General features: G+C 37.5%; 1 protein-coding gene across 1 annotated transcript in view; it reads left to right on the forward strand.

Annotated features, from left to right (window-relative positions):
• Positions 1-12,359, forward strand: part of LOC108577157 — a 14,077-nt gene extending 1,718 nt beyond the window's left edge. Inside the window, exons 2-7 of the mRNA XM_017940266.1 lie at positions 211-333; positions 3,736-3,798; positions 3,876-3,938; positions 4,078-4,119; positions 4,223-4,297; positions 12,285-12,359. Of these exons, the coding sequence (XP_017795755.1) occupies positions 211-333; positions 3,736-3,798; positions 3,876-3,938; positions 4,078-4,119; positions 4,223-4,297; positions 12,285-12,359 (441 nt within the window). The remainder of the gene's footprint in view (positions 1-210; positions 334-3,735; positions 3,799-3,875; positions 3,939-4,077; positions 4,120-4,222; positions 4,298-12,284) is intronic.
• The last annotated feature ends 3,498 nt before the right edge of the window (positions 12,360-15,857 follow it).

Consider the following 15,857-nt stretch of genomic DNA (forward strand, 5'->3'; position numbering starts at 1 on the left):
TTATCTTTTATTCGCTGTCCTTGTCTACGTTTGGCAAACTACAAAGGCGGGCGCGAGGCTCGAAAACGTAGTCGCTGATTCTACGAGTGTCAGGTTTAGCTTCCTTGCGGTCTGACACTTGTGGAGAATATACTGTACTGTAAATAAAGAAAAGAATTGAAAAGTATTAGTATATTTTCCTACGTAAAAATACCGATTTTTTCCGTGTAGATGTATCAGTACCTGCTGGCAGATGCTAAATTGAGGCACATGCTTAATTTGAGTCCGCAATGCGGGATTGTTACGTTTCTCACCTGGCTAATGGTGTTGATCGCCGTTTTCTGTGCAATCCTGGTGAGTTGTTCTTCAAGCCATTCTTGCGACAAGGAGCCTTATTACACGGCAATCTGCACCAACCGGAATTTAATACATACAATGGCGCGATATAAAAAAATATATTGGACCGTAAAAGTAAAGAAACACGTTGTACACGATAAAAGCTGTATCAGTTCTAATTTTTAGCACGTTTCAATTTTTACGATCCTATCCGCACAACCATTTTTTAATATCAATTTCAATTTATAGCAACAAATCCTTCACATAATGCATATATCATTTACACCCTTACAGGGTGTATTATAGATTTTTTATAGGTTAAGTTTTCTATGGCCTTGAAACTTATTTTGTTTTTTTGTTTCTTTGAAGGATTTGCTAGTTTCTAATTTTTAGTGAAGGAAAAAGAAGGTTCGAAATTCTTCTTCTCGTAGTTTGAAACATTCGTTTCGGTGAGTTAATATTTGCTGCAGTCCTTTCTAACCTAATAACGCTATTATTTTTCTTTTTTTTTTTTTGAGAATCTTTTAATTTGACAAATTTTTTAAATACATTTTTCTTCAAATTAAGATATCCTTTTAGAGAAAGTTAACTTTTGATGGTAGCGCACTATTCTGCCGAAATAATATTTTATTTGGTAAATGTTTAAGTAAAAATTTTAACGATCTACATCTTTTAGTACAAAAAATTATTAGAAACTTATTATAGATAGAGATCGGTCTGACTTATGCTAATCTGTGCTGAAATAATGCAAGAATCTAAATGGTCGAACAGACTTAATATTTAAACTGGTGAACTTAAAATTTATCTTGATTGAACCATCGAGGTCATAAACATCTTTATTAACGTAATCTCTCGAAAGGTATCACGCTGTTATCTCCGCGACAAATTTTTTTTCTATTATTAGATCACTGAAAATTTCCTAAAATTAAAGTTTATTAAATTTAACAACCCTTTGAGTAAAATATTTTTACTTTTCAAATTACGATATAATTCAAAAAAACCAGAAAATACAAGTATAAAATTCTACAGAGTCTATCGTCCGGTAATAAAAAATTAAGCATTCTAACTTGAAATTGAATTTCATTTAACCCTTTCGCTGCGGCAGATTTTAGTACGTGACGCATGTGGCAGACGGTAGATGTTCAAACGCGGCCGCAATATCTTTCTTTCTGGCGGTTTCAAATTTTTCACAAATTAGAAAACTAAAGTTCCAAATTTAAATTTACGAAAATACGCAGGGAACACGAATCGAGGCTCGTATGCAGGTAAAAGTGTGCCAGAAATCGCCAAAATATTCGAAACGAGAAGCTTTTCGAAGCGCCTATAGTCCCTGATAACAATGAAAGAGTTAATACTATTGAAACAGTATATATTTCATTAATTCATCCATTCAAGACAGTCGATTATGCTACCTTAGTAAACACAGTCGATCATACTGCAATTCCTTTCAAACCTAATTACCTTCCCTGCCTACAGTTCCTTTGCTTTCGAACATTTTCAAGTGTCCAATTTTTCCTCTATTTCTTTTTAATTAGAAATCTTTAAAGTTCCGAAGGTTGTTCGAAAAACGAGAAGAATTTTTCAAACGATCGGGAAGACGTGATAGTTGCAGGGAAGTTAAGATTCCGCGTTGCAGTAACGCGTCTTCCTGGATACTTGGTAATTTAACGCTTCGTTGCTCGGTTAATTGTTCCGTTAATTCGCGGCCGGTTAGTTCGTTGGAACGAACGGAAAGTAGGCAGCTCGATACCAGTTGAAAAAGTATCGCCGATAAGGTGTTTCGCAATTACGATTGCTCGTTTGCATCGTGTCTTTTCTTCCTCCTTTTACTCGCTCCTTCTTCGCAGGGGTGTTCTGATTAGCGGAAGGATCGGAACTTTTTCATCGGGAGTTGAACGGGCGGGAAAGGTTAATTTGATCAGGCACGGAGTTGCCGACACGTCGAGCGTGTTCGGCTTTATTTAGCTAGCTTTCCATCCGCGTCGAAATATTCCTTAGTTACCGAATAATCGCTCGATTTTTCCAATCGCCAAGAATCTGTGTTACTTTATCTTCTTAAGTTTCGCGTGTTGAGAGTGTACTGTTGAACAGGAATTGTATTAATTTTTATTTTCGTTACTAAAGAAGAATTATTTGGCAAGTAATCTGTTTTTATCTTCTTAAGTTTCGCGTATTGAAAGCGCATTGTTGAATAGGAATTATACAGGGTGTCTGTTTTACCTCAATGCAGCGAAATATCTTTCAAGGAAGTGATGTTAGGGAAGAAAATGTTTTAACAAAAGTTGTTTGGTACGGGGAGGAAAATTATGTGTAAATATTGTTTTTGTACCGGGTATGGTGGGGGAGATTTCGAAGTCAGTTTAATTTCTTTAGATGCAACGCTATATTTTTTTATACATAGTATGATAGTGTATGTCAAGACGAGTTTAACGAGTACAATAAGTACCATAAGTATGTTCAATTCTGAATTGTTGAAAACCTCCTTCTATGGGTATCCCCTCCACATGTCCTCCATTATTGTACTCGTTGAACTCGTCTTAACATACACCATCGTATAAAAAAATTAAACTGCCTTTGAAATCTCCCCCACCATACTCGGTACAAAAAAAATATTTACACTACATAATTTTCCTCCCCGTACCGAACAACTTTTGTTAAAACATTTTTTTCGTAACGTCACTTCCTGAAAAGATATTTCGCTGTATTGAGATAAAACAGACACCCTGTATATTATCTCTGGAAGGAATTTTCTATTTCTTTCGAGAGCTTTCGGGAAATTAGTCGAACCGCGGAAGATATATGTATAAACATATTCATTTTTGTTTTTTTTGGACTTTCTGTGCCTGTAAACTGTCTGTTTTTCTCGTTGAAACAAAGTTTTCCGTGTTTCTCACATTTGTGAAGTAACTTGTTACTTTAGAATCTGAAGGAAAAAATGAACTTTTCGTAATAATTCCTGCAAATTTCGAATATTAAAACTGTAACTTGAATACAAGCTCGGCAATTTCGCGAAGACGTACAAATTTCTTCGTACTACCTTTAACGTCGAATTGCAATGTACATTTAATCCAAGCTCGAATTTCAATGCACAACGTGGAGAAATCCTTTGTTCGTTACAATTAACGCGCCTTAACTAATTGTAACACAAGTAATTCCTACAAAACGATCTTCTTCTTTCATATCATGCCCGTTCTGTTATTAAAGTAAAAGTAAAGTAAAGTAAAAAAGGGCTGAAAAAAGAAAACCTCCTCTCGAGGTCCCCTACAAACCTGCAAACTTTCAAAAAAATCGAAATTTTCGGGTTACCGAAGTTCCCTTGTCGGTAAAAAGTCTAACTTAAAGCCACTAGTGTGTCCATAACATTCCCGCTTGTTAAGAGCACTCGTCTATTAACTCGCAATCTCGAAATCACGAAAATAGGGTGCGAAAGCGATGGTTTCGGACGAGAAGGATTTTCTGGAGCTACAAAAGGAGGCGGACAAGGTATCGTTGGCGAAAGATATCTCGAGTTAATCCAAGGCAAAGCACACCAGTAATACGTAATTACGTTTAATTTACAGAAAATCCCGCGGAAGAAAAGCGTGGCGGACATCAGGCCCGTCTACAATTGCATTCATAAGCACGTAAGTTTGTTTCCAGGCTGTGTGCACCACGGCGAAAGTGCATTTCGTTGTTTTGCCTTCGGATAGCTGGAGAGTCTCGGCGTGGCACGTGGGCAACAATACGGTTACAGTAAATGGTAAATTGCTTTCTGATTTCCAGCTGCAGCAGACCGACGTGTTTCAGGAGAAGACGAAGAAAATGGTGGGTTGTGTTTTCGAATAAATTTCTCTCCCTTTACGGCAAAGTTGCACGGCTTAAACTCTCTCTCTCTCCCCCTTCTCTCGTTCTTTCTCTGTTTCGACAGCTCTGCAAGGAACGCCTCGAGTTAGAGATACTGAACAGCAGAATCAACTGCATCAACAAACTGTTAAAGCCTGAGGTAAGTAATTTTCAAAAATGTACAATGTTCGAATATTTCCCTCTTCCCTTCTTTTAATCTCCTGATTTCGAAACAAGGGCTGATCTTCGACGCTAATACGATTTTATTATCTTCTAATATTTCCCTCTTTTCGTCTCTTCCCTTCTTTTCACCCTTTGGCTACGGCAAATTTTAGTACACAACTCGCGTGGCAAATTCAAATATTCCACAACGGCCGCAAACTTTCCTTTTCAACCGTGTCATTTTAAAATTTGTTTCATTGAATTAACGTGGAAGAGTGCAGAGGATCAAATTAACGCTTGAATTGACACAGAAGTGCGCCAAAAGGCTCGATACGGGCAAATTTTCAAAGCGCCTACAGGCGCCAATAGTAGTGGAAGGGTTAATTTTCTGATTTCGAAACGAAGGGTGGTTTTCGACGCTAATACGAGTTTTATTTGCTGGGGTAGTTTTTGGAGAAGTTTGTGTTTGTCAAAATTTGTGTTCGAATTTTTAGAAGAAAATTTATATATTTTGGAAATTATGAAAAAGGCGTAACAAATTTATTATTTTCTTAACCTCGCTGTTTTGATATTAACTTGGTTCGACTTTACGAGAATAGTGTACAATTGAAATGAATTGTAACATTTTATTGTTTATTTTCTTATTTCAGTAAACGATTTTTAATTCGTTTCAATTTTCTAATTTACGATTGTGTCAGTAAGTATTGTCTACTTGAAATTCTTGACTACCCTGTTCTATTTTGTCCATTATTTATCAACATAATTATTAATATTTATAAAAAAAAGAAAGTGCGAATCATTCTCTCCGACCGTTCTGGTAGTTCTCGTATTAAATTTTCACCGTGGATCCTGCAGAAAATTCAAGACCGCCTTGAAGAGATATTAACAATTCAGGGAATATGATAAAAGTCGCGCTACCTGTTCCTCGTGTGCGTGCATATAGTTAATTATATGAAAGATTCAGCGTTTCGTTACTTCGAACCAGTTTAATATTAATGCACTCTATCACTCAAGAGTGTAAAATCGCGTATCTTTTTAATATCGTACGACGCGATATTAAATGGAACGCGGGTAATTTAGTTAATGTTCAATTTCGACGTGTATATTTTCCCTTCGAATGCGAAGTGCTATCGTTGCTTCTGGATAATGGTACAAATAACGTGAACTTAGTTCAAACTTGCGGAACAATCTATTCAGGGAAACGTGGCTTTTTTAAACGAACCTTTAGATATCGAGATTCCGAAAGTAAGATTCACTTTTAGGTTCGAAAAATAATGTATTTAATCGAAACAATTTCCACAGGATTGTGTATACTTTCTTGAAGATCAACTGGTTTCGTTGTTCCGAATATATAAAAATTGTTAGTCTGTTAAATTTAGGTGAGAAAATGACGCCTTATTCGTCACGTCAGATAATAGTTTCCGAACAATTTTATCACGAGTTCTGTTCCTATTCAATACCACGTGTACGACAGGAAATTCCTTCTTCTGGAATGTTGTGCATAAAAGTTCACGATGGGATGAAATTTAATATAGGGTGTCAGTCTGCCAATTTCAGCTGTTAAAAACACGACGTTTCATTTGCACCGGTCCAATAGTTGAGAGAAAATATTAACGTTCGTGTCAGAAAAGTACTCTGACTCGGAGTAGGGTGGGCGTGAAATTAATCGAACGTGTCTACGTTTTTACGATAGTATATGTTACACGAGAATTGTATCCGCGTTATCTGAGCGACGTTCGTAAAAATTGCGCTCCGAGGGTCTCGTGAGTCCGATCCCTGTCCACCCCTACGCGAACAGGCCCAGGGAGAGACCCAAAGGGGCGGAGTCACCCCCACCGAGCACGCTCTGAGCCTGGCTTCACCGTCTTCGGGGCGGATTTTCTCACGTTCGTGTAAAATTTTCACACGTTAGGTATTGACTAACTGAAATTTCGATGAAAAATTTATCACTGATATTTCGACCGAATGAGAGTGAAACAATGCAACAACGTGTTACCAAATGTAACAATATACGAAGATATTTTGTGTATAAACACAGTCGTACAGCGGAGTTCGATAAACCAACATTTGAACGCCAACAATAAAGAGGTTCCGCTTTATGATATAAATATGAAAATATAGAACTCAATTCAAAGGAGGAATATCAATACGGTGATTCTGGCTGAATAGTTAAATCATTGAACGACATTGACGTGTAAAATATTGTTTAAAGCGTTTCAGAAACATTCTATGCAGTCTCTAAACTTTGAACTTTCCGGAATACATCACAGCGTCGTGACTTTCATGTGTATTCAGACTCTGACAAATATATAACAGAGGCCGATTGACCGACACAAAAGTGGAATCAAATTCACCTTGCAACCTGTATCTCGAACTTTTGTTGCCCGCGAGTTTCGTTTTACGATGTGTCTTTCCTGTGAACGCCCGAGCGTGTTACGGCTTTCCCGGGAAATCGTTGATAAAATCGAGCAAACGGAGCAAAAAAAAAAAGGAAAACGCCGAGTGGACCTCTTCACTGCTGGTTTACCATTGCGTACTGCTTCGTTTAACGAAATTCGAACGTGATTGGTTGATGTGCGTGAAACAAGAGCTATTTGAGATATTTTACAGAAAGGAGTAATTGGACTGAATGTGAATTCTGGGTGATTTCGAATTCTAGGTAGTAGTGATAATCAGTCGTTCACTCATCTACTCACCCACTCACTCATTCACTCACCCACTCACTGACACTCATTCACTCATTCAATGACACTCACTCACTCATCTACTCACCCACTTACTCACTCACTCAATGACACTTATTCACTGACACTCACTCACTCATTCAATGACATTCATTCACTCACTCAGTGACACTTATTTACTGACACTCACTCACTCACTCAATGACACTCATTCACTGACACTCATTCACTCACTCAATGACACTTATTCACTGACACTCACTCACTGAAATTCATTCACTTACTCAATGACACTTACTCATCTACTCACGCACTCATTCACTGACATTCATTCACTGACACTCACTCACTGACACTCACTCACACTCTCAATGACACTTATTCACTGACACTCATTCACTCAATGACACTCACTCACTCTTTGTCACTCGTCTCACCGTGTAAAAGGTGTGTATATTTTGTTTCTTAAAAAGTCCGTAACGATTATCTTTGAAATGCTGTCTCGGTATGTTCATAAGATATAATTATTTAAATCAGTTCTGAATCTATTTAAAACGGCGGAAGCATGTAAAATGTATTTTATTTTAAAGTAGGAAAATAACGCACGATTTCATTTGATCTTTTGAATTACTAGCAGTGAAAACGTATAATTTTTCAGATTTTTATATTCAACTTTTCTCCAATCTTTTCGTAATTGCAAATTAGAGTAATACACGTATTTCGTTAAATTTCGCATTTCAACGAATCTTAATTAAATAATTTTCTTTATTCTACGCTAATTTCGTAGGAGATATTCCATCCAACACAGAAAATACACAAATGGATCCTATTATCATTAATTTTATCCCAAAACACCTGTACCTATATACAATAACAATTTTTACTTTTGAAAAAAATCCACGATGAAAAGCTGAAAGTTACATTTATATCCTCAGACAAAAAGAAAAAACTTTTCATTCAACAGTTACCTACGGAGGGAAAGAAAAAGATAAATAAATCCCAAACTTCGCCTATTTCTCGCCGGCTTCACACTGTGGATGTACCCTCTTAAGACGATCCTCGCGAATCTTCTTCCTCGCATTATACTCCGTCGACCGGACAATGGGATTCCCCTTGTACAATTACAGCAGCTTCCGCGTGAGCCGTTCGTCACATTTTTAACAAAGCGATGGCCACGCTAATAGACAGAATATATCACTTAGATAAGACGTAAGACGTTCATTCAGCCGTCGCGTGACAACTTAACTCGCGCTATTCAACGGCGAGAGGGTGATGTCGCGTTAAGCGGAATTCCTCGCAAGAAACGAACACACCAACCCGCCCGCAGTCGTAGCAGCGAGATGGGGTTAGGTGAAAATGTGGGGGAGAGGTAGGGGATGGAAAAAGCGAGAACTCGCAACGTGATAATTCGCGAGGCGTACGAGCTACCTCGAGCTGCTTGAAATTAGATTAAAACAATTAAAAGCTGCCCTCCTTCGGGTTCGTCTGCGACCGAAAAGGGACGAAAGCGATTTTCATCTCGTTAATTAGGACGAACTCGCGGAAATTCGCGCGGTTCCAGATATACATCACGCGAACTTCAAGTATATCTTGCCAGCGGGCGTTAAAAGTGTCTGGAAACTTTTCTGTCCGCGTCAGACTACCACGAAGACGATGACCATAGCGATGCTGTTGATGGTAACACGATGTTGCGTTTATAATTGGGTTTTATGAGGTCCGGAGGAGATAACGAGATGAAGACTTTTATCGGGTACCGTTTTCGAAGATTCTGATTGAACGTCAATACTGAGGAAATATCGGGGATTCTGTTGTTTCTGAAGCTGCGTCCACGCTGTACAGGGTGACTGATCCGCCGGCGATCGGGTCCGGCACGCGTGAGTGCGTACCGGCACGGCATGAGCGAGTGTGCGAGTGTGAGCGAAAAGCGAAGCGTAGAAGAGGCACGCGGGCCTCGGGCCCGGGACAAGAAACCGTAGGGGGGTGTTCTCGAACACCCGGGGTCTGGCAAACCTCCGGTTTCCTGAGCCTCGAACGCACGTTGTGTCCATGACCGGATGAAGTTCCAAAATAAGGTGTAAGGCCTTCTTGCGGAGCGGGGTACCGGTGGGACTGGGCACAGCAACCGGCTACTCTTTAGGAGTGGCAAAAAAGCCAATACCTTCTCTGCTCCTTTTTCCCCAACATCTCCTCGTCCATCCTAACCATTACCTTTCCCTCATAATCCTTCGCCTGTAACAGGGTCAGAGCGCAGTACTTGCGTGCACTGGTGATTCCGCCTTCCCGTGGTTCCCCGCGGATGCGGTGGCAGTCGACGTCGGGGTATTTGCTCGGTTTGACTGACAACGTAACGAAAGGGCTCATCCGCTGAAAACGCTCAGCTGTGTGGCTGGATTTTTCCATCGCCCGATCTCGGGGCGGTGTCTAGCTAGTTGTGTAGATTTTCTGCTGAACGGAGGTATAAGACAAGAGTCCGAGGAACCCCAAAAGTCCTTTTCAGGCCGGCAAACACTATATATGGGCCCGGGACAAGAAGGCAGTTGAAGGTAGCGCACCGAGCTGGCTATGCGACAGAGTACATACTTTTTCCTAACGAATTGATCTCACAATAACTTTGTCCATCTGAAATATTTTCGTTATTTTTAATACTGTGGAACTTGGAATATCCGATGATCTAGTACAGGGGTCGGGAGCCGCATACTTAAATGTTTAATAAAAATCTGCTGTTGCCACCACAGAACCGACAGTTACCTCCCAAAAAGTAACTATAATGCGTCGGTAAAGTAAATGTTTCGACGCGATTCTTAAAATAAAATTGCGGCTCCCTAAATTTTATTTTTCGTACCTTATTTTGTTGAAATGGCTCTTCGGCTCCGAAATGTTCCCTGATCTAGGATCTGAACGTTCTACTGCTTACATGGTTGTAGCTCGTTTACCACGTACAAATCAGATCTTTTCGCTGGACCCTGTCTTATCTGAACAGAGTATCCTCTTGCCTGTGTTGTAAGTAGAAAATCTTGGTCGCGTCTCATATGTGAGTCACTGAAGCCAGAACGATTAACTCGTCGAAGCACACGCTCAGTGCTTAATTTTTCGTAGATGAAACAAATTTGATAAACCTGATTTTATGGAGTTTGTCACTTTGGCTTCTGAGTGGCTCATGTGACACTCCGAATTTTATTCTTTTCTCCTAATGTCAGTTCTTTAATCCTACCACTCGATCAAGGAGTTATTGAATGGTTTCTACTGAAATTCTGTAAGCTAGGCTAATGAAATTAGTGGTGACAAATTAATGAAGAAACACTGGGCAGATGCTGAATCTTTAGATGTGTGTGCAAAGAACATTTGACAGTACTGTGTAATTTTTCTATTATTTTGGTTAGATTAGGTCTCGCTTTTTGTGGTTTTCTTGCAATCTTACTTTCGTGAATTATACTTTCGAATAATCTGATACGAACACACTGACGATTAAATGAAATATTCATTATATTCACTGAGGAATTTATTGCACTTTCCTACGATGAACGAGGAATATTTCGTATCACTTTTAAGTTAATTAAATTTCCAAGTGAGCGGTTCGGTGGCCAAAGTGACTAACTCCGTAAATCAAAAAGTAGGGAATATTGATAAATTTATATACTTATATCGTTTTAGAAAATTTCATTAAATACATACCGCGTACCATTTATTTCTCTCCGTTTTTTTACTAATTTTTCGCTGTGACTTTCGAAATAGCAATAAAAAATATTGCCATCTCGCGATGATAAATAGAATTACCAACTTGAATTATTTTATTCACAAAAAAAAACTAATGTTCCTCGATACTGAATTGATAAAATTGCAAAAAGTCGAGTTAATCAGTTTGGCTTATAAGTCCCTCAAGTATAAAATCATCGAGTAAATCGTTGAATGGCGCTTAGAAAACACAGAGAAATTTCGTTTAATCTAAATTGAAAAGCAGAAATTTGGGTTTCGCTCGGTTAGATTTGCGTAACAAAGCTAGCCAAGGTGAAACGTGGAAATTAAAGGAATCGTCGAAGGTAGAAATGCTTCAAAGAGAGAACATGATCGAGTTTCACCGGAGCACTGATAAACAGAACATTACAGTTTTTTCTTGCTTGCGGTATAAAATTTATTTTAAAGGGACCAAGTGAAATCTTGGAAATTGAATTCTTGCCCTCTGAATCTTTACCGGAGAACGGCACAGAAGCGAACGACTGTATGGAAATACGGTTATCAAAAAAGTATCGAGTAACGTGCAACCTTTTGAATGTGGAAAGAACTCTATTAACAAGATCTTCTATTTTGTCGAACTGTAGGAATATGTAACCTTTTCGGTAGAAATACCAACGATAGCGGTGTTCGAATCGACTAAATCAATTCTACAAATTTCTTTCCTCTTACACAAATAGTTCGCGGGAACCTCGATCTCACGAATGTTTGGAGAACGATTTCATTTTTTTTTTTTGCAGAAAAAAAAATAAAGCGGTACTTTTAGAAATTTCCATTCCGATAGATCAATTCTAAATAAGAGGTTTTTTTTTATTTTGTTTAAATAGTAACGGTGTTTTGAAAAACGGTCTCAATTGAGGATTTCTGTACAGAAAGCTCGACTAAAATAACAGCGATAGTTTTGCTTCACAAATCTTCCATTTCATTTGACAATCTTTTAATAACAGATTTGACGGAGAAAAAAAAAACGGGCAGAACACTAAATCGCGAAATTTTCATCCCGACTGACAAATCCGGAATAAACGTTTAAACGTTGGAAAAAAAAAGAAGCAATAATAGTACTTTGCAAGATTTTCGTGCCGGTTGATAAACTGCGAACGAACATTTTTGGCGGTAAAGCTTTCATTCGATTTTCACCGGCGGAAAGTCGAAAACTGAAATTGCAATGAAATATCTACACTCTTGAATGATCGATTTGGAAACTAAAAAAAAATAGACGTGAAAGAGATCGTGAAGAACTTGACAAAGTTTTCTTTCGGAAGAGAAAAAAAGGAACGGAAAGTATTTCGAATAAATTGAGAAAAGAACGAAATGAAAATTATTTGGAATAAATTAGGATAAAAGAAGGGAAAGTATTTGGAACAAATTAGGGGAAAAAGCAGAACGAAAATTATTTGGAATAAATTAGAAAAAAAGGGCGGGAAAGTACTTATTTCGAATAAATTAGAAAAAAAGAAGAAGGGAATGTATTTCGAATAAATTAAAAAGAAAAAAAGGAAACATCTCTTTCTCTTGGTTCCAAAGAGGGAAACCATTTCTCTGTTCAGACAAATTCGCGCGTGCATGTTTCAGGCGCAGACTGAATGGCGACGAAGCAGATTACGAAAAGTGTATTATCGTCCCATTAACTCGGCCGCGTCGAAGTAATGGCCGGCGGCGTAACAATGTAATTAACCAAATACAAATGCGTCCAATAAAGAACGTACAAATTGCATCGACTTATTACGCGCAGACGCGTTATGACTTCGCGATACTCGTTGCATACACCAACGCTCAAAAGTTTCGCCGCGTCTGTTCGCGAGTCGGCTGATTTTAATGCTTCGTGCACCGTTTTGTAAACCGTCTACTTTTCTTTTATGTACATTCATCACGAATACGAATCCTCTGATTCCACCCAATTCAATCTCCCTACGACATACGATGTATTGAACGAGCTGTTTCAACTTTTAAGGGATCTTCCTACTCTGACTACTGAAAAACGCTTAATTCTTCAGGAATTTAAAACAAAGCAACTGCTACACGTATCCTTCTGCAAATTTGTAGGTTTATTCTATCATCCTTTGAGAACAGAAAAATATTTTTTATAAGTGAAAATATCCTTTTGTTGTGAAATAGGACCACCGTGAAGAGAGCGCTACGGAAAAATATCATTCCTAATGGCTGAAATGATGTATCAGACGTTATAGTTATCCAAAATGCAAAATGCGAACATATTCTTAGTCTGTAGACGTGTGGCTGTCGTCTGAACTAGAATGATAAAAAAATATTGAGAAACAAGGAATTGGCAGGGTTTCAAGAAAATTGCTTTCGATTTTAGAAAACAAAAATGATGGTTTTTTTGACCGCAATGACTGAATTTTGAAAATATTTGCACAATTTTGGTTCAGTCGATGAAGCAACATCTACTGAATATACCTGACAAATTTCGAGTGGATCGGACTTCTGGTCTTTTGCCAATCGTGTCAGAAAGTTGCAAAAATGCTGTTTCGAGAAAAACGCGTTTGAAGTTTTAACTACAGTTTAAGACTATATAAAAAACGATATATTATATTTGCAGCTAATCTGCTATTGAAGGACCATACAGTACACCTTCCTTTTCCTTCTAAAAATAATTCAAGACCAAATTTTCATTTTTGCGAGTGATCCTTGCCTTTTTTCACTCTGCAGGGTGCCTCTTTTCGGCGACGAAAATCCGGCCATTGCGAAATTCGAAGCAGTGCGACCAATCACTATGCCCATCGTCTCGAAAATTTTGAGAATACCCGAGTAGCTTTAATTAACCTCTACGTCAATAACCAGGTACCCTTTTGCATAATTCTCACTTAAAATATTTGTTCTTCCAGGTAAAAGATTGAAATATCCGGCCAGATCGTTGTTGTTTCGCACATTTCCTATCTGTGTTTGCCTCAAGTTTACAATTTTCTTATCGGAAAGCTACTAAAATTGGACGATAAAGTAGACGACAATTCTGGTTATTGACGTAAAGGTTAAAACTAGTAGCTGCATTTAAGAAATTAGCAAATTCTTTTGTTTTTTCTTCACAATGAAACTACTTCGGTGCTAAATGCCATAGCGTTGTCTAAACATTTTCTTTATACCAATAATCTCCATTTTTTTTTTTTTTGACACACTTTGCAAACCACTAATTCACTGATAGCAGAAAATACAGTGACAAATTTTAAGAACGCTCGAATTTCTGCATATCTGTTCACGCTCGGACGCGCCGCTTCCTTTGAAGGTGAATACCTCTGCTAATTTTGAGAATTCAGCTTGGAAACTTCCTGGACATATTTTCGAGATGTTAAACTACCAGAGAAAATACGAAATCGTCACGTTAGTAAGACCCCTTAAAAGATCAGGCTAATTAGCTTTATAAATACGTATCTCTTGGGATTGTAGCGATTATATCTGCTTCGCAATAATTTGGAATTTTTAATTACCAAAGTTCCAGGAATTTCACTTGTTACGTTATGCTCTTTCAACGATGTACATATTTGCGCGTTTGGAGGATTATAAAGCGGAAAAAAAATTAACAGTGTGGATTAAAAAATTGTTAAGGTATCAGTTTGATAGGATTGCAGAGGGAGATACATTTTTTTACAATTAATGTTTCAAAATTCGTTGCTACACTTCCTGTTTTTTAATCATTTCTATACAATGTCCCGTCATTTTTCTTCAGAATGTGTAAAAAATATAAATGCTCCAAGCTTATACTCAAATTTGATAAATTTCGGAAATTGTAAAGTTTCAGTGAATGTGACTTAATGCAATAAAACTCCGAGGTGGCATAAATTCGAGAAATCGTGAAATTTCAATAAAATTCGAAACGGCGAGAGCTACGTTGCAATTCCTTAAAAATAATCGATTTTTTGTAAGAAGTGTTTTTCCTTATTTTCGTTAATTTCTAGTTTGAACACTTGAAACGTCCCCGATCTAAACGAGCCTTAATTTCATTCTAAATTTAACTTCGAATCAATACAGACACACACACACACACACACGAGCACCGATCATTCTCGATTCTTCCATGGAGGCAGTGGTAACTTCCACAAATATCCATCTTGAACAACTGGTGTCCTTGTTTCACTTGTCTCCGCAGCCTCTCAATAGAATCGAGACCTGATCGTTCTGGTAAGCGAACCACCCCACCGATTCTTTCTTCCTTCCTATGATTCACATGTTAAGAAACGATCGAGCAGTTCTCTTCTTCCCTTTAATCGGGTATCCGTTTTGTTTTCGGTCGAGAAACAAATTTGTATTTCTATCGTGCTTGTGAATAACAGCAATCTTACATTTAGGTTCAATTTTGCAGAGGAAAAAGTTTGTACGTATTTTCTTTGTAAATATAATTCACAAAAATTTAACGTGTACTAATGTATTTGTGAATATATCTTGATGTACTTAATGTAAACCATTTTGACATTATTTGTAGTAAGAAAAGGTTCACAAAGGTTAATTTATAAGATAATTCGTGGCAATTTTTTTTTTTTGAAAAATGTAAGATAAATCGTTTTGAAATTCGTCACACAAGCCTGCTCGTATTTGAAATATTTAGTGATGCTGTTTCTTAGTATTACTTTGTTAAAGAAAAACACTTTTGAAAACAGCCTTAGTAACGCCTTTCATTAATTTTTTTTCGACGATGTGTGTATTTTCATTTGCTTAGAATGAGCGGTAAAATTGTTGTGCATATAGTGATACTTATTTTATTAAGTATATTAAATTTCAGGGAAATTGCATTCTTTCGCAGAAAAAGATTGAAACACTCAGAAAACCAATTTTCAAAATTCTTTTATCTGTTAGTATTCTATAGTAAACAAAGTATTTTTCAAATCTTCTCATTTTCCATGATTTCTTTTAAATTCTCTCTTGTTGCACAATTTCTTTCGAATTTTCCACGATTTTCCATAGTCTTAAAATATTCAAGCACCCAGAAAACGACAACCATCAAGGTAAACAAATAATTTACAAAATTCGTTCATCTATTAATATTTTGTAATAATAAAAATATTTTCAAATTTCATTCTCCACGATTTCATTTAAATTCCTTCTTGTCGCACAATTTCTTCCGAATTCCCCCATTTTCCTCAATTTCCCGCGGATTCTGTCCTCTTCCTCTTCCATTTTTTTTTTTTTTTTTTTTTT

This window comes from Habropoda laboriosa, unplaced genomic scaffold, assembly GCF_001263275.1.
Source record: "Habropoda laboriosa isolate 0110345459 unplaced genomic scaffold, ASM126327v1 scaffold664, whole genome shotgun sequence".
Classification (NCBI taxonomy): Eukaryota; Metazoa; Arthropoda; class Insecta; order Hymenoptera; family Apidae; genus Habropoda; species Habropoda laboriosa.